Source organism: Crinia signifera, chromosome 2, assembly GCF_055691185.1.
Source record: "Crinia signifera chromosome 2, ASM5569118v1, whole genome shotgun sequence".
Lineage (NCBI taxonomy): Eukaryota > Metazoa > Chordata > Amphibia > Anura > Myobatrachidae > Crinia > Crinia signifera.
The window spans coordinates 369,074,692-369,094,379 of record NC_139218.1 but is presented as its reverse complement, the minus strand read 5'-3'; the positions used below and the strand labels follow the sequence as shown (position 1 = coordinate 369,094,379).

At 42.9% G+C, this 19,688-nt stretch overlaps 1 protein-coding gene across 1 annotated transcript in view; it reads left to right on the top strand.

Annotated features, from left to right (window-relative positions):
* The window catches only part of LOC146058051 (hydroperoxide isomerase ALOXE3-like), a 101,927-nt gene extending 84,075 nt beyond the window's left edge, over window positions 1-17,852 (top strand). Inside the window, exons 4-15 of the mRNA XM_083170014.1 lie at window positions 4,630-4,711; window positions 5,255-5,377; window positions 5,923-6,023; window positions 6,229-6,401; window positions 6,493-6,639; window positions 14,477-14,680; window positions 15,370-15,456; window positions 15,602-15,771; window positions 15,979-16,100; window positions 16,285-16,385; window positions 17,187-17,357; window positions 17,541-17,852. Of these exons, the coding sequence (XP_083026140.1) occupies window positions 4,630-4,711; window positions 5,255-5,377; window positions 5,923-6,023; window positions 6,229-6,401; window positions 6,493-6,639; window positions 14,477-14,680; window positions 15,370-15,456; window positions 15,602-15,771; window positions 15,979-16,100; window positions 16,285-16,385; window positions 17,187-17,357; window positions 17,541-17,720 (1,661 nt within the window). The 3' untranslated portion in view covers window positions 17,721-17,852. The remainder of the gene's footprint in view (window positions 1-4,629; window positions 4,712-5,254; window positions 5,378-5,922; window positions 6,024-6,228; window positions 6,402-6,492; window positions 6,640-14,476; window positions 14,681-15,369; window positions 15,457-15,601; window positions 15,772-15,978; window positions 16,101-16,284; window positions 16,386-17,186; window positions 17,358-17,540) is intronic.
* The last annotated feature ends 1,836 nt before the right edge of the window (window positions 17,853-19,688 follow it).

Below are 19,688 nucleotides of genomic sequence, written 5' to 3'. Positions count from 1 at the left end.
AAAATTTTGCTTCTATAAGCAAAATCAAATAGAAAAAAAAGGGCATGGCCATCAACTCTCAGAGCGGGGGAAACAGGGGCATGGCCTCACAGGAGTACTGCATTCATAGGTACTTTGCGTGCACACACGTGTCCCTACTCCACTGCCACCAATGTTGGGAGGTAGTCCAGAGTGTTAGGTATCTGCTCAAAAGAGGTGACTTCAATATTGGTGTGCAGGTTCATATATTTGACAAAAGATTTGATTAAAGCCTTTAATATTATAATATAAGTATAATAATAAGAATATACAGTATATGTTAGGAGTAATTATTAGTGCACCTGCATCTCCCTGTCTCTTGCATTTAACTATAAATCTCAGCAAGGTAGCGCCTCTCATTACAAGCATCTACGGAGTGAGGTCTAGAGCCCCATGTTACTATATATTCCATGGTATGGGGATATCTACACACCTGAGGTTGGATATTGCCTCAGTCTAGATTAGTTCCCCTCCCCCACTGCACTCACACGGTATATAAGCAGGGACCTAGCACTGACTGCTCATTACTGACTCAGGCACAATCCAAAGTAAGTGCTCTTCTATAGTGGCAGGTTTCTTGGGGTGAATGTTTGGGTGTGGGACCCCTGAACTTGTCTGGCTGGGCCGCTTTAGGTCATCACTACTTAACGTGTAGATTCACATTCTATACCACTTTCTTTGTATGTCTTTCATCCGTGTTTTTTTTTTTTTTCCAACGTTTTTTTAAATTTCCTTCAAACATTGAGTAGTTGCTTTCACCTTACACAATGCTCTGTAACACTTCACAGCTATATTTAACTCCTAATGTCCTGTGGCTTTTATTTTAGCTATGATGATTTTAGGGTACTATGTTCCCACAAATGTGACCCCCCCCCCCCCCCTTGCATATAACTATAAAGCTCAATAAGGTAGCACCTCCCATTACAAGCAGTTGGTGTGTGCAGTCTAGAGACCCTTTTCCTATACAGTGTCATACCTCCCAACATGACCCCCTCCAGGAGGGACATAATGCTGTTACTGGACTTCTTTCAATTTATGACTACCCTCACCTGTGGTGATGGCAGTCATGAATTAATAGGGAAGTCCAGGAATAGAGCATTGTGTCCCTACTGGAATGGGTTATGTTGGCAAGTATGCCGTGTGTGTGGTCTATATGCAAACACACTAACCATCCACAAGGGCTGGAATTGCAGTCAGGCTCTCCCCAAGAATGCTGTCATCCCACCTACTCCCAAGGTAGAACACGAAATGGGATTTTCATGTATCCCGGTGGCAGTGGATGAGACTAATGGTCAATTGAGAGTTGATAATGCTGTTGTGGACAACAAACACCAGTTGCCTCCTTATTGACCAGGAATGCTGGTATTTGTGGTTCTCCAAGTGTGATCATGCCCGTGCCGGTTTGCTGGACATTATAGTCCATCTTTATTCCTCCCCTGCTCTGCCCTTACCCATTATCACCTCTGCTATGCCCAAAGATGTTACACCATGCCCCAACTTTCCCTAGCATACAGAGCTGCCTGCAGGGATAGTCGTGTTGTTGGGTCAACATGGTTTTAGGTCGACAAATGCGTTGGGTTGACATGGGAAAAAACCCCTGTCAACCTAAGTCGGGTTGACAATAGGATCCACACCTCTTCCTGCAGGGGGCCATCAGAACATCAGTAAATATGGATCGTTCTTGGCTTTGCAGTGCTTCAGCCAATCACTACACCCACAGGCAGGGCTATATATTATTTATGTTGTACATTTTGCTCAGCTGTTTGTGGTTTCTATCTGGCTTACAAAACTGATGGTTACTAAATCTGAGCCTTCTCTGATATGAAATGATGGCTGTTTGTTTCTGATGGTTCATTCAGACAAGATATTTTTTTTACATTGTAGAATCAATGGAGGGTCATACACAAAACAAAATTAAACCCTTAGGGGGGTATTCAATGTCAGCCACTATTCCCAATGGGAAATAACACCTGCCACCTATTCAATGCTGCTATTTCTGATAGCATTGAAGGGGGATTTCAGGAAAACAGATCCGACTTGTTTTAACCCTTTAGGTGGTATGCCTGGAAAATTTCCGGGTATACCACTAATATGCAATAGGTGTGCACCCTCTAGAGCCCCCCCATCACAACCCCCTTATCACCTCCTACTCTGCCAGCCGCCATTCACTTTACAGCAGTGACGTAGGCGGCAGGCTCGAGGATGTTCGGTGGGACTTGGGAGCGCTTAGGAGTTCAGGCACCTGAGTCCTCCTGAGCCACAGCGACCATCCTTGAGCCTACCGCCTGTGGTCACTGTTATGACTAGCGGCTGGGGCAGGGGAGCTCAGCCTATGGTGTACATATGCCAGAGCGAAGGGGAGGGGGGGGTGGGCTCTTATGATCTGTGGTGGGTTTTGCTGGGGCAGGACAAACCTGCCATGGTAGGTTTGTCCTGCCCCAGCAAAACCCAACACTCAAGGGGTTAAAGATGGATCTGTTTTTTTGGAAACGGCCATGGGTTGCCAAATTCACTGCTGTTACTCCACGTTTCATGTCTGTTTTCACAACTCAAAAGGCGGAAGGTTGAATTAAACCGATCGAGTATCTCTCAAGCTGGGTGGAAACAGCCTGGGATTCCAACTGTCAGTTTGTTCCAACTATTGGAACCCCGGATTTAACACCGCCCTTAGTAATTTATCCCTAATTCTGACTGGTCTCGTTCCTTCCAGCACTGCTCCATCAGGTACTGTTACCTGAAGACATGGGGACCTACAAGCTAAAGATTGCTACAGGGACTGACCTGAGTGCTGGGACCTGTGACCAAGTCTCCATTGTTCTTCTGGGCACCCTGGGAGAAAGTGCTAAACATCACCTGGATCATAAGTGGAGTAACTTCAGACCTGGAGCTGTGAGTATTAGTATGCTCTTAATACCAGTAATATAAGCTGTTATATGATGTATGAGCTTTGTATCTGATTATTGGACTGTTCAGAGAAAAAAATATAACATCCCGCCCTATTTTTGTGAAATTTATATAACATCCGCAGCCCTCTATCGCCCCTTCAGCGGCCACCGCATTCTTAATGACCACATATTCTCTAACATTTGCGGTCATTAACGCAAGGGACAGCTCTTACGATAAGAGCTGTCCCTTGCGATGCAGCGCCGGTGCTGGACTTCCGGGTCTGTGACCCGGGAGTCCATCTGCGCATGTGCAGAGTACAGCGCAGGGCATGCTGGGAGGGATCCGTGATGGATCCCTCGCACAGCGCTGCGGGAAAGAAGCCCATATGCTTCTGCAGGGAATCGCCAGCTTTTTACTGCATTTCTGTGTTAGAGAATCTCCCCCATAGTCTTAAAATGTGAGTTCTCCTACATTTTCATTTCTCAATGTACATGAGGGGTTGGCCCACTGCCTTGATGTGTTTTCTGTAAGGGCATTTCCTGGAGAGAGGTCGGCCTGTGCCTGCATGATGGGGGGCCCACACCCCATCCCCAGTATTAGGGACCCCCGGTGACAGATTGCCAGTGTTCAACCACTGTCCAAATTGCCAGTGTTCTAACCAGAGAACATTTGTTAGCACAGACACATTACTACAGGTGTATAAGCAATCTCGCTAGCCATGTGTGCTGAGTGATCTGTGGCCTAGAACCCCAAATACACAAAGATGCCCTTAGTGTAAGTACTTACTGAACAAACAATTTATATATTCTTCGGTTTTTAGCTTTGAATAAATCGCAACCCCATTGCTTTAAACGTTGCAAAACTTATGAACAATAGAAGAAAATCAGTAAATGCGGAATTCTGTCTGCAAATCCCCTGATCCATAGTGATGTTCTGTAGTTCCTCGGTGCATGTTTCTCAGACATCGCTCTGCTTTTCCAGGTGACTGACTTTGAAGTTGACAGTGAAAGATCTTGGAGAGCTCCTGCTGGTTCGGCTGTCAACAAAGACCTACAATAACTTTAATACAGTTGCTTGGTATTGCCGGTATGTCAATGTGACCTGCCCTAATGGTCGGCTCTACCAGTTCCCGTTTCATCAATGGATACCTACGGGAATGACTGTGGAAATACCAGAGGGAAAGGGTGAGATTCTATCCAGACTTGTATTGTGCTCCCTGGGGATCTCCTCCTCATCTGGTCTATGTGGGTGGTTGTCATTGTGGGATAGGTAAAATTGCTTAAACCTGGAGTAGCCAACCCTAGTCCTCCAGAGCTACCAACAGTGCATGTTTTGCAGGTCTCCTCACAGAATCACAAGTGAGCTAATTAGCTCCATCTGTATCTTTTAAACTGTCAGTGATTAATGAGTGCAGCAGCTAGGTTGTCTGGAAAATGTGAGCTGTTGGAAGCTCTCGAGGGCTAAGGTTGGCTACCACTGGCTTAAATCAATGTATGACCACAAAGAGCTTCATCTCCCTGTTGGTGTACAGTACTGTGTAATATACAGCTGGGATTGCTTTAAAACTAGCTAGCACACATGTAACACTACAGATGGGAAGGTTTCCATGTATGGGCACTTTCCTTATGGAGTCACAGTATTGATCTTGCATACAGAGGAATCGCCATCCATAAACAAGGCTGACTATGGTACATTACAGTACACTTGGTATCTGTTCTGTTTCAGGCATCATACTATCCAGCAATACTCACCCAGTACTAAAGAAACAACGGACAGAGGAACTGGAGAAGGAGAGAGAAACTCACAAGTGAGTGGCCGATATACATTTAGTACAGCTTTATTGCTGTTTCTCTGTGAAATGCATTGAAATTCTATGATGGCGCCTCCCTAAAGGGAATACTTTTCAAGGGAGTTGCAGCCAGGATAGGCTTACATGTTTGCTATGCGTGGCTTTCATTCGAATGAACTCTACTGTTACTGCCAACTAAGATATATTCAGGTCTTCAGCCTATGCTGTCATGTGACCATGTCTGAACTATCTCCTCCAGTCTTTAAACCTTTGCAGATTTGAGCCAGTTCTTTCAAAAATAACTTTCTTTTGTGTCGCTTATTTTAAATTAAGCTGCCTCGTTAATTTAAATAGATCCCACTGGCTGTAAAACATTGGGGCAGATGTGTTCAGCCTGGTGAAGAGAAAGTGGTCTGTGTGGGATTCCCTTCCACTTTATCTCTTCACCAGGCTTAATACATCTGCCCCCATATTGAGAGACTGTTCTATAATCCGTACATCTAGGAATGGTCCATGTAGATCATGCATTTCTTCTATACTACTAACCTCTGTATCCTGCAGGTGGAAATGTTATGCAGAAGGTGCCCCTCACTGCATTGCTGTAGACAAGGTTGAGGAACTGCCCAGCAATGACCAGTACTCCTTCCTAAAACTGAGCAGCTTCCAGCATTCCAAGTCAGCCGTGTATGTATCTAGTCTGAGTAGGAAGTTCTGTATATCCATTATTTCTTTATATGACATAACAACCCCTGTAACCTGTTAGTATTATATTTCTTTTATATGCTTGGCTATAGTTTTGTCAGGAATGTAATGGGCATGGGTTCCAAAGCCCCATAGACATTTAACCAAGTGCCTTTCCAGGAACAATCTCTGATTATGCCAATATTTGTTGCTTGCCAGCATCAGCAAGTGCTTACACACTTGCTGATGCTGGCCGTGAGTGATTGTTGCATTTTAAAACATGCTGCATTCATTCCTACTATAGATCCACAGGTTGCCTGGAAAACATGCACCATTGGTAGATCTTGGACAGGTTTGTCCCACCCCTGGTTTGGTGTGTATGGGGCTTTAGGTCACAATTTACAAATCCCCTTTTTTATAACTGTGGAAATTGAAATTAGTTTGTCCCCAAATCAGTGTATGTATTTGTAGGACTATGGGACATATTAATTTATATTTCATGTTAGTACATCTCTGTACTTTATTTGAATCCTCCATTTCTTTCATAGGGGACTTGCAATGATGCTGGAAGGCTTCACAAGTGCGGAATCATGGCCTGATCTAGATGAGATCAAACGGGTCTTCTGTCTGAGAGGGTTTGATAACTCAGGTACTCTTTTGCAGTTTCCTTGTAAGGTGAATATCTTGGATGAGGGAGTAACAGAAGCTCATCTAGCCTGTCACCTCTTTAGTCATAGGACGCACTCAGCTTATATGGTGAAGTGCTCTTGTAGAAGCAAGATCAGAGCTATCCCAGTAGTCCCTCTGTCTGCAATAAATGATATCAAATGTTCCTTCATGTCTTTTATCCCCAGATGTGGTAGCTGAGATGTGGAAGGAGGATACCTTTTTTGGTAGCCAATACCTGAATGGCATAAACCCTATACTCATCAGGAAATGCTCCCACATTCCTGAGAACTTCCCAGTTACTTGCAACATGGTGGCTGCATCTCTGGGGACCACCACCACTCTTGAGACAGAACTAAAGGTGAGGGGTCTATTTATTCCTATGAAACAAGGCAGCCCAAAAGCATGGCTACTGACCCAGATACACTGCAATAAATGTGTTTGTCTTGCAGAAAGGTAATATCTACTTGGCAGATTACAAGCTGCTGAATGGGGTCCCTGCCAATAACTCTGTAAATGGAAAGCAACAATATATCGCTGCCCCTGTGTGTCTACTGTGGAGAACTCCTGAAGACCAACTTATCCCAATAGCCATCCAGGCAAGTCTTCTAATGTCTGCTTTCATTTATATTTGAGGCAACATCGTAGTTGTAGGATTATTGTTAATGTGGTGTATAGAAACATGTATTTCAGGTGTCCATATACAACAGACCCATTATTTACACCATTCCAGTCATGGTCAACTTAAAGATTTAACTGGAACCATGTTTTATCCTTCTGAGGTCACAACAATTTCTAATAAGAGCTTATTAGTATGTCACTGCAATATGATGACATGGAAGGGTAATAATCAGATAAAGGTTATGTTCATATGTAAACATTAACGAATGTGTTATTTTACTCCTGGACCCACATTTTCTATAGAATCTGGACTAGGCAGGGATGCTGCCTTTTGCCTGTGTTTGCACTATGCATAGAACCTTTGGTGGCAATTTTATTATTTTTTTTTTTTTTTTTTTTTTTAACCCCTTCATGACAGAGCCAGTTTGTGCCTTCATGACAGAGCCCTTTTTTTCAAATCTGACATGTCTCACTTAAGTGGGGATAACTTTTTTGCTTTTACTTATCCCAGTGATTTTGAGATTGTTTTCTCGTGACACATTGTACTTCAAATTAGTGGTAAATTTGGGTCGATACAGTCTGTGTTTTTTGTGAAAAATACCAAAATATCGTGGAAAATTTAGCAATTTGCAAAATGTTAAATTTTCTGCTTGTGAGACAAATAATCATACCACTCAAAATAGTTATAACTAACATAGACCATATGTCTACTTTATGTTTCCATCATTATTTCAACTTCCTTTTAATTTTTTTGGACACTAGGAGGCTTACAATATGAATAGCAAATTCTCAAATTTTCATGAAAATTTCAAACACTGATTTTTTTTTTTTTAGGGACCAGTTCAGTTCTGATGTGACTTTGAGGAACTTGTATGTGAGACACCCCCATAAATGATGCCATTTCAAAAACTGCACCCCTCACAGTATTCAAAACAGCATTTTGGAAGTTTGTTAACCCTTTAGGTGTTTCACAGGAATTAAAACAAAGTGTAGGTGGAATTTCAAAATTTCTTTTTTTTGCAGAGTTTCAATTTTAATACATTTTTCTAACGAATACAGTCGATTTTACTAGAGAAATGTGACTAAAAATTGATTCCCCCAATTCTTTTGTTTTCATAAATATCCTATATGTGGCCCTAGTGTGCACGTTGACCAAACCACAGGCTTCATAATAGAAGGAGCACCTACTTGATTTTGGAGCCTCCTTTTTATGAGATTTTTTTTTTAGGCACCATGTAGGTTTCTAGGCACCATAAGTGCTAAAAGTTAGGAACCTCCCCCACAAGTGACCCCATTTTGCAAACTACACCCCTCAGGGAATTCATCTAGGGGTATAGTGTACATTTCAAACCCCCAGGGGTTTCACCAATTTTGGTACAACTGGGATGTGAAAATGAAAAATTACATTTTTTTACACAAACATGCAGTTCTGGCTCAAAATTTTTCATTTTCACAAGGAATGAAGGAGACAAAGCACCCCAAAATCTGTGCCCCAATTTCTCCCGAGTACGGCAATGCCTCACATGTGACCAAAAAATACCAGTTGGGTGCATGGCAGGACTCAGAAGGGAAGGAGTGATTTTTGGATTTTGCAGCAAAGATTTTGGTGGAATGAATGGTGGGTACTATGATGCATTAGCAAGACTCCCAAAGCACCAATACAGTGGAACCCCCCACAAGTGACCCCATTTTGCAAACTACACCCCTCAGGGAATTCATCTAGGGGTATAGTGTACATTTCAAACCCCCAGGGGTTTCACCAATTTTGGTACAACTGGGATGTGAAAATGGAAAATTACATTTTTTTTACACAAACATGCAGTTCTGGCTCAATTTTTCATTTTCACAAGGAATGAAGGAGACAAAGCACCCCAAAATCTGTGCCCCCATTTCTCCAGAGTACGGCAATGCCTCACATGTGACCAAAAAATACCAGTTGGGTGCATGGCAGGACTCAGAAGGGAATGAGAGATTTTTGGATTTTGCAGCTCAGATTCTGGTGGAATGAATGGTGGGTGCTATGTGGCATTAGCAAGACCCCCGAAGCACGGTGAAATTATGAACCTAATAATCCATAGATGTGTGGTATATTTTGAAACACTCCTTTATACATAGGCCGGGTTTGTCGGGGCAAGTTTCACAGTGGAAAATAGTATCCTTTCTTATTCCCTTTTTATAGCAAACTTTGCACCTTTTTTGTGTCCTGCCCTTTCTTGCAGTGGAGGGGATTTCGTTGGGAAAATGCTGCCCTGGTACAATACGGGGGCCAGTACTAGAAGTACTGGGGCCCTCTGCCTGCTGATTCCCAAATATTAGGCTCTTTATGACTTCCTCTTGAAAGTGCATAAATGTCCCCCTCTGGCCGGTAGAACGGAATAGCACGTAAGCGTTATACAGTGCCATCTGGATGATATACACGGCCAGCTTCTTGTACCAGATATTTGTTTTACGCAGGGCACTGTACGGCTTCAGTACCTGATCTGAAAGATCCACTCCGCCCATGTACTTATTGTAATCTAGGATACAATTTGGTTTTGAGGTGTGGGTACTGGTACCTCGTACAGGGATGGAGGTGGTACTGTCTCCATGAATTGTTGTCAGTATAAGGACATCCCTCTTGTCCTTATATTTGACCAACAACATATTTTCGGTGCATATTCCCCTGCTTTCACCCCTTCTCATTACTTGGGCAATGTGCGTTTTGGGGAGGCCTCTTTGGTTCTTGCGCACAGTACCGCAAGCTGCTGTACCTCTTGAACCAAGGGCCTTAAACAGGGGGATGCTGGTGTAAAAGTTATCCACATAGAGGTGATAACCCTTATCCAGGAAGGGGTGCATTAAATCCCAGACAATTTTTCCACTAACACCTACGAGGGAGGGGGGGCATTCTGGTGGTTCAATTCTTGAATCCTTCCCTTCATATACCCTAAACTTGTTGGTGTACCCTGTGGTGCTTTCACACAGCTTATACATTTTTATGCCATACCTTGCCCTCTTACTGGGAAGGTACTGGCGGAATTTAACCCTTCCTTTAAAATGTATAAGGGACTCGTCGATACTAATACATTTATCAGGGATGTATAGCTCTGCAAATTTGGCACTGAAATGATCAATGACCGGCCTGACTTTGAATAGCCTGTCAAAGGTGGGATCATCTCTGGGTGGGCACTGTGCATTATCGGTGTAATGTATAAATTTATGGATTGCCTCAAAACGAGCCCTGGGCATGGCCATACGGTGAAATGGGGTGCTGTACAGAACATCTGTACTCCAATATTGCCTAATTTGTGGCTTTTTTACTATGCCCATGTGTAACACCAGACCCCAAAACGTCATCATCTCTACTGCATCTACAGGGGTCCACCTAGCAAATGATGACGTGGGGTTTTGAGCAATAAACTGCTGGGCATATAAATTAGTTTGGTCCACCATTAAATTTATAAAATCATCAGAGAAAAATAATTTGAAAACAATTTCTCTGAGACCTGTTGAATCAAATTGGATTCCTGGGATGGCCAAAAACTCAGGAACCTGGGGCTCAAAATTGTCTGGTGGTGGGGTCCATACGAGATCAATTATTGGGGGGGGGGGTCTCAGCTGCTCTACGGGGGCGTCTTTGAGGGGGTCCCTCATCACCAGAGGAGGAAGAAGAGCTTAAGACGAATCCTTCAAATTCCCCGCTTGCCTCACTGGCTGTGTCAGAGTCAGAGGCAAGCATGGCATATGCCTCCTCCACTGAATACATTCTCCTGGATGACTGGGACGACATTTGGGATGCCATTTATATTTTTGTGTTACTGGTAGTGAAATGTTTCAACACGTGTATAGTGGAGGGGGGGTACAAACTTTATTTCAACCCGGGGGGTATGTAGTGTGTGGTGTGTATGTAGTGCAGAAAAAAAAAAATACAAAAAAAAAAAAAATGGAAGGGGTTAAAAAAAAAAAAAAAAAAGGTCCTGCGCCAAAAATTGAGCACAGATGTTGGTCAGTAACGTCCGTCACTGAACAGCGCTCAAAGGCAACAGGAATTTGATAAAAAAAAAAAAAAAAATAGATCAACCCTGTGCCGAAAAAGCTGATCAGTGATGTACGTCACTGATCAGCGCACAGTGGCCACAGGACACACACAAAATCAGTGTGTGTAAAAAAAAAAAAAAAAAAAATTTAAAAAAGACCCCACAGCACTCACAAAAAATAAAAAAAGGTGATCAGTGATGCGACACTGATTACCAGTGAGGGGCAGCAGGTGCACAACCTTTGGTGCAACTGACAGGTATATATAAAAAAAAAAACCTCTGTACCCCCAAAAAGTTGCTGATCACCTCAGATATAGTGATCAGCACAAAAGGCGGGGGCAGCAGACACAAAATTTAGCACTCTCTATCACTCTCTGTCACTATCTCTCTCTGGGGTAGATTTATTAAGCTCGGTGAAGTGATAAACTGTCTAGTTTTTATCACCGGCCAATCAGCTCCTACCTGTCATTTTTCAAACCAAGCCTGTAACTTCACAGGTAGGAGCTGATTGGCTGGTGATAAAAACCAGACAGTTTATCACTTCACTGAGCTTAATAAATCTCTACCTCTATCTCTCTATCTCTCACTATCTATCACTCTATGACACTGCAGCAGCAGCAGCACTGACAGGTATATCTATATATAAAAAAAAACCTGCGCCCCCAAAAAGTTGCTGATCAGTTAATTTATACTGATCAGCACAAAAGGGGGGGCAGCAGTCAGTTATATAAAAAATATATAGCACAATCTGTCACTATCTCTCTATCTCTATCTCTATCTATAGCTCTATCACACTGCAGCAGCACAAAATATAGCACTAGGCCTCTCTATCTCTCTATCTCTCTCTATCTCTTTCAGTTATATAAAAAATATATAGCACTATCTGTCACTATCTCTCTCTCTATCTCTATCGCTCTCTATCTCTCTATCTATAGCTCTATCACACTGCAGCAGCACAAAATATAGCACTAGGCCTCTCTATATCTCTCTATCTCTCTATATCTCTTTCAGTTATATAAAAAATATATAGCACAATCTGTCACTATCTGTCACTATCTCTCTCTATCTCTCTCTCTATCTCTCTATCTATAGCTCTATCACACTGCAGCAGCACAAAATATAGCACTAGGCCTCTCTATCTCTCTCTATCTCTCTCTATCTCTCTCTATCTAATAACTCGCAGCAGCACAAGATGTCACAGGATGTCACAAGAATAAGCAATATCTAGGCAGTGATCAGGTAAGTATTTGGATGGGTTCTGGTCAGTATTGGCGGCAGCTGGGCACGGTGACCGCACTGCACGCTATTCCAGACCGGAATGGCGTCTGCAGTGCAGTCACCGTTAGTTTAAACCACCCTCCTTGGCTGTGATTGGTCCGACGGACCAATCACGGCCTTTGGGGGCGGGGTGAGGTGGGGTGACACCAGTGTCACCCTTACACCCCGCGGTGATTGGTGCTGTACTTTACAGCACCAATCACCTCCGATCCCGTGTCACCGGCGAACGTTATTCGCCGGTGACACAGAAAACGCTGTGAATGGCTGTTCACACTGAACAGCCAATCACAGCGATCGCCGACGGGGGGGCGGCATCGCAGCCCCCCCTGGGCATGCACGGACATGTCTGCTGTCAGGGACAGCAGACATCGTCCCTCTGTCACTGCGTCTCTAGACGCAGTGACAGTTTTAAGCCATGACGTATATATACGTCAACGGTCGGGAAGTACTTCCCGGCCATGACGTATATATACGTCAAATGTCGTGAAGGGGTTAATGTGGACTATCAATTAGTGTAACGGTTACCCTTGCATAGCTTGCCTCACTCACAATACTTCAGACACTATTTTACATTCTCCCTCTATCCTAACATGGATGGTGACCTAAAAGCGCCTTGAGTCCTCTTGGAGAAAGTCCAATATATAAATTAAACTTACTAAAAGTCCCAAAAAATAAAAAATTCTGGGATAATGACAATTTTTACACGATTGACTTACTGTCTAGACACTGTAGCTCTATCAACTGGATACAAAACCTCCCCTGCCACCACTAGACTTAGAGGTCTTCAAGTGGGAAATATTAATGTGTGAAAATACTTTGATTGTAGCCATGGATCTATATCTCACGTGTGGGTACCACAATGGATCACTACTTTGCTAGAGCAGAGTATTTTAATCCATAAGTTCTTGCAAGGTTGTTATAGATAATGCTATAAATGTGGACAAACTGTCTATACTGCATTTTTTTCAATAAAAACTAAGCCTGGGAAATTGAAGTAAAATAGGAGATTGCCATGAACGAGACCCGTCAGTGTTGTACATTACACAACCAGTTGCAGGACTCTCATTAAGATTATACAGTTGTCTGTAGCTCCCGCGTATCCTCACTGCTTCTAGTGCCCCAGTCACAGCGTATTTTGTTGCTGGAGGTTAATGGATCAGTCAATCATAAATAACTGTTGGATAGAGATGGTGGGTGGTCCAGATGGACACAAGTCCTCACAGAGGTGATTCTCCTATATGCTTCCATTTTCATTCTTCCTAAAAAAAGGTTTGGTTAATTGTTACTGGGCAGAATTGTTTGGCCTTTATTACCAGTTATTTATATAGTTCACATTCTGCAGTGCTTTACAGAGTATATTTGGCCACTTACATCAGTCCCTGTCCCAGTGGAGTTCACATGTGGTAGGGAATCTAGATTATAAACACTAGTTACATTTTGCTCAGGGCTAACTAACCATCCTACCTCTAGAGGAAACCCATGCAAAAGATAAAAAAAAAAAAAAAGTTAAGGCCATGGTGGGAATTCAATCCATGATCTCTGTGCTGTGAAGCAGTAATGCTAACATTACACTTGCTGCATACATCCTTCATGGAACTGGTACAGTATTGTTAGTATTTTTTTATTTATTTTTTCCTCCCCCTTTTAAAAACGCATAGTCGGTTCTTCTCTCAGGCATGTAGACAAGTCACACACAGGACCCAGCATTTCTGCGGTTTGTTATCCAAAATCTGCGCTCACCTAGGTCCATAAAATAGTTCTTCTATAAAGTAGATGCAATATCCTATTTTAGTAATTACTTCAACCTTTTGATGGATAGTGGATGGCATATGTCTTACTATTGTATAGGCAGTACTATTTTTCTGGAAAAATAGGTCCAGGAACTTCAGGTCTGGGGGTGGATCAATGAAGAAAAAATATATAATATCTATCAATCACTGTAGTATGCGGCACTCGTCAGACAGCAGGTACATCGCAAATAAATCAGCCAACAGCCAACAGTTTCGGGTACTCAAACCCTTTATCAAGACATGTCTTGATAAAGGGTTTGAGTATCCGAAACGTTGACTTACCGCACTGCCTGTTGGCTGATTTATTTGCGATGTACCTGCTGTCTAATTGACGAGTGCCCCATACTACAGTGATTGCCATATTTTCTCTATTTAGGATTGCGTGCACCGCACAAGCTGTTTAAAGTACGGATGAGTGCTGGGCATTTCATATATATATATATATATATATATATATATATATATATATATCAAAGGCACTCACAGGTGACTTTAAAATAAAACTTCTTATGGAAAGTACATTTTTAGTTACTGATGTCATATTTAATTAGAGGTTCAAGAACTGAGTTCTTGCTGAAAAATAGCACTCTGTGTAGGTGAAACTTGAACACATTCTGTAGGGATATAGATAAATCTTATGCATTAAAGCTTAATTATAAAATAGGCTCATGTGCAGATTTGCGGCCCACTTCTAAACCTCTAATACCATATAATCATCCTGTCTCTTACAGTTGTCTCAAACCCCAGGAGAGCACTCTCCAGTCTTCCTGCCCAGTGACTCTGAATGTGACTGGTTATTGGCCAAGATCTGGGTGCGCAATTCTGACTACCAGGTGCATCAAGTGGCCACTCACCTTCTCCGTACTCATCTCTTTGCTGAGGTCTTCAACATTGCAACCACCAGACAACTTCCAATGGGCCACCCAGTGTACAAGGTGAGATCTGGCTTCCCAATATTGATATGGAGTGGCAGTCTCCTCATTGGCATATATGTGGAGCCCCTGTTGTCCTGTTAATGTGGAGGCTTAGGAAGGGTCACTAGTGGTGGTTTATAAGGATGTGTGCAGGCACTAAGCAGGCCTCCTTAGGTCTGGCAGTGCTGTATATTCTAAATCAGGCATGTCCAACCTGCAGCCCTCCAGCTGTTGTGAAATTACACATCCCAGCATGCCTTGCCACAGTATTAACATTCCCTAATAGCAAAACTGTGGCAAGGCATGATGGGATGTGTAGTTTCACAACAGCCGCAGGTTGGACATAGAGGGGGTAAGAATAATTTTATGGCTGAAGGGTGTATGTAAACCCTGTGCACTGCACACCTTGCACCCATTCGATAGGTCAGTGTGAGTCAACTAAAATAGTACTGTCACATTATCTTCTGTTGTAGGCAGTGAACCATTGTACTGCATTAACTTTCAGACTAAATACCTGTACTAGTCATTGGTTTGATATTTTGCATTAATGTTCATAACATAGTCTGGTTTTACGTAAGGATGACTCGACTGCTAATGCTAGAGCAAGAATTAATTTAAAGTATTCTGGTGTGTTCTGTATTTCAAATATATTTGTTACTCCATAAAGGTCTATATCGGATGGGATCCTAATGGCAATCTTTCTCTTTCAGCTAATAATTCCACATCTTCGTTATACCCTTGAGATCAATATCATTGCCAGATCTACTCTCATTGGTCATGATGGGGTCTTTGATAAGGTGAAATCCTTTCTTGTACAATGGTAACAGAAAAGCTAACATTTTATATGCAAGTTAAACCCTAAATCACACACCTGGCCTAAATATATCAGCTGCAGTATTGCACCGGAACAAACATCCACCCTCTTGTAATTATTTTTTCCAGATAATAGTAACTGGGAAAGGAGGGATTCCAGTACTGCTGAAAAAAGCAATGGAAGAGGTCACTTACAGCAGCCTCTGTCTCCCTGATGACATCCAGGCAAGAGGATTGGAGGCCATTCCCAATTACCTGTACAGGGAGGATGGGATGAAGATCTGGTTGGCTGTGGAGAGGTAGGTCTAAACCTTCTAGCTGACCACCCAGAGGGAGATAAATAGTGGAACATGTGGTCGATGATTTGTCACAACCTGGTCAGTGAATAGGATGTAGAAACCCTTATGTTGCCAACATATCTGGTCAGCTAAAATTCCACACCCTGTAATCCCTTATGTACATCACCCATACTTTATTCACTCATTGTAACTCTTTATCCATTTCAGCTTTGTATCCAATATTGTTAATTACTATTATGAGAGTGATGTGGTGGTCAGTACAGACCCAGAACTTCAGGCCTGGGTGGCTGAGATCTACAAAGAGGGATTCTTGGAGTATAAATCTACAGGTTAGTGACTTGTTCGGTGATTTTGGATCATAATGTCCACACTAAACCAACCTGATCTTTGAAATGATGGTAATCCTGGTATCAAGTCATACAGCACCAAATGTGATGGTCCAGATCTTACCTTGAATGTTCCAGCAGTGTATAGGAAAGGTCTAGATGACTAATGGCTTATTCCATTTGCTAGGAATTCCCTCCTCCTTGACGACCAAGGCCTGTTTGATTAAGTACCTGACCATGGTGATCTTCACTTGTTCTGCTCAGCATGCAGCTGTCAACAATGGTCAGGTGAGTGACTGAATATCACCAGTTTGCAGTATACTCCCATGTGGTGCATTTCATACTCTGTCCTTGATTTGGAGAATTGTAGACCATATTGACAAATTTGAGATCAACCATTGGAGACATTGACCTACAGGGTTGCTGACCCTAAACTGTGCTGTGCAACATTTCTCTACATTAGGCATCCATATTATAAATATACTGTGTGCATTCAACACTCTAAACTGTAACATACATGTCACAAGCCTAATTGTATATTCTATAAACCACTTGTGTATGTTTCATAGGACAATGTGCACTAGATAATGTGCTAAGCCTATATACCAGGCATTCCCAACCACGATCCTCAAGGCACACCAACCGTGCAGGTTTTGTAGATATCCAGACTTGAGCCCAGGTGACTTAATTAGTATCTGAGGGATTCTGATTAAACCATCTGTGCTGAAGCCTGGATATCACTAAAACCTGCACGGTTGGTGTGCCTTGAGGACTGTGGTTGGGAATGCCTGCTATATACAGTAGTTCCAGAAACACAATGCACTACAGTAGTTTCCCATACTCTGCCAATACATTCCAGGTTTAAAGGCAATTGCTTTTTAAATCCAGATGGATAATCAAACAGACTGAGGTAGTAATGAAGTCCCCTTTGCATAACCATTGAGATCATCATAAAAACCTGAACAATTGTTAACCAACCCAATTTTGTTCGGGAAATGCTGCACTACACAGTAGCGTGGCCTGTAATGTATTATGATGTGTTGTCTATCCTTTTCTGGTCTAAAGCATTCCTGTCTGGTTTCATTGCAGTCTGACTTCTATACTTTAATGCCTAATGGTCCCACATCGATGAGAAGCCCCCCTCCCTCAGTAAAAGGGGTCAGCACAACCCAGAGTATCCTGGCTGCATTGCCTGAAGTAAACACTACCAGTTTGGGCATATCCACTGTGTGGCTGCTCAGTAAAGAGCCAATGGACCGGGTGAGTACTGGGACCAGTATGAATACTGTAATATGCTCAGAAGAGGAAGTACTAAATCAGCTGATCTAACCAGTGCAATCCCACCATCTATGTATGTGCATATCACTGTTATTTGGTGGTGAAGGGACTTATTCATTGAAATAACTTTGAGGCTTTTATTTAACATTCTCTGTTCCCCTGTAGAGACGTCTGGGGGATTACCCCAATGTGCGCTTTACGGAGGTGGTTCCACAGACCTTCATAAAGACTTTCCAGGAGAAGCTGGCTGAGATCTCCCACTCCATTAAAGAGAGGAACAAGAACATGCGTTTGCCATATCCCTACTTGGACCCGAGTGTGATTGAGAACAGCGTATCTGTGTAATCGGACTAGTGGCTGATCTACTGACTAAACCGGACCGGATTTGCACTGGCCATCTGTGTTGGCAGAGGACTGGACAGTTGTAGTGGTTTTCAAGCTGTTGTCAAATAATTATGATTAAATATTTCAGTACAACTTGTGAATTAAATTTCTTACATAGTATGTACAGTACCTCTGATGGGAAAAGTGTCTTAGAGTGACATTCCGCCCCAAAATCTGGACACCGTCACTATATAATGATTAGGGTTGAGTGCTGGGGCCAAAGATTTGGATTTGGCTTAGTCGAGCGGTGGTGAAAAGCTTTGGATCTGGATATTTTTAGGAAAATGGTCAAACGCCCACAATATTTTATTTTTTGCCCCTAGAGTAATATTCACCTCCAATAACATTAATTTCCAGACAATTTTAACCACTTTGCACCTCACTATTTATAGGGCAAAAGGTTGCACCGAGGTAGCTGGATAACTATGCTAAGCCACACAAGTGTGCGGCACAAACACGTGGCACTGCAAAGGCAGACAGGATTGCTGTCTGAAAAACTAGGCCCCGATCATTGAGATCCATGCAGGCTTCAGTGAAATGTAAAAAATAAATCTTTCTTCATGGTGAAGAAGGCCTCGGGAGGTTTTCGGACCATCTTGGACCTGAGACGCCTGAACAGGTTCGTACATGTAAGGCCATCCAAGATGGAGTCTATAAGATCTATACTTACAAACCTAAAAAAAGGGGCTTGCATGACATCCATAGATTTAAAGGATGCCTATCTGCATTTCCCAATTTTTCCAGGTCACCAAAGGTTCCTTCGTTGTGTTTTTTTTTTTTTTTTTGTGGCAGGAAAAGATTACCAATTTGTGGCTCTACGAGGACTTTCTTCAAGATCCTTATCTTAGTAATAGCAAAATTAAGACCGGAGGGAATTGCTAATCTGGATGACCTCCTAGTAGTAGCGGACACCGAGGAACAGGTCAAAAGGCATACCGACAGAGTAATAGATTGTCTCAAACATCACGGGTCGCTGGTCAACATTGGCAAAAGTCATCTGACTCCCACAAAACTGATAGTATCTGGGGTGCATGATGGATTCTCAGAAAATGAGCTTGAGTTGAACCAGCGAGAGCAATGTCCCGGAAGACAGTGGTGTCGGACAACTGCATGAATATGCTGGGACTGATGGCAGCCGTGTTGGACACGGCTCCCTGGGCCAGGCTTCATACCAGGAAACTACAAAGGTGCTTTCTTGAACAATGGAACGGGGATTCCAAGGACTTGTCCCAGAAAATAATGCTGTCAAAATTGGCAAAAAGAGACTTGGTGTGGTGGCAAAACAGAAAGACTGGTGGAAGGGAAGTCTTTTGCCAGGCGAGCAGATAACAATAACCACGCAGCTCAGGTTGGGGAGCAGTATGTGGCTCTCGAACCACCCAAGGCACGTCAGAAGGGTGGAGCAAAAAACACTCAAAAATAAGGGAAATGGCGGCAGTGGTGTTGGCATGCCAACATTTCCAGGAAATACTGTGCAGAAAAGAGGTAGTGATACAATCGGACAATCGTTCGGTCATGTCTATGTAAATCGTCAAGGAGGAACAAAAAGCCAGACTCTGATGGAAGAGGCAACAAAGCTGTTCAATTGGGCCAAACAGTGCATCACAAGCATCAGAGCAGTGTTCTTGGCCAGGAAAAACAATCAATGGGCAGATGGACTCAGCCGAGGAGCTTGCATTCCAACCAAATGGGGGCTCAACAAACAGGTATTTATGGAGCTGCTGCAAAGATGGGGTATGCCACAAGTAGACCTCCATGGCCACCTCAAGAAACAATCAGGTGCCGGTATTCTTCTCAAGGTACCGGGATTTCAGAGCATCTCAGGTGGATGTACTGTCAACTCCATGGGACATGCAACTGGCATATGTGTTCCCTCCTTTTGCGGTGATTCCAAAGGTTCTGCTGAAACTTCAGAGAGAAAAGCTTCTA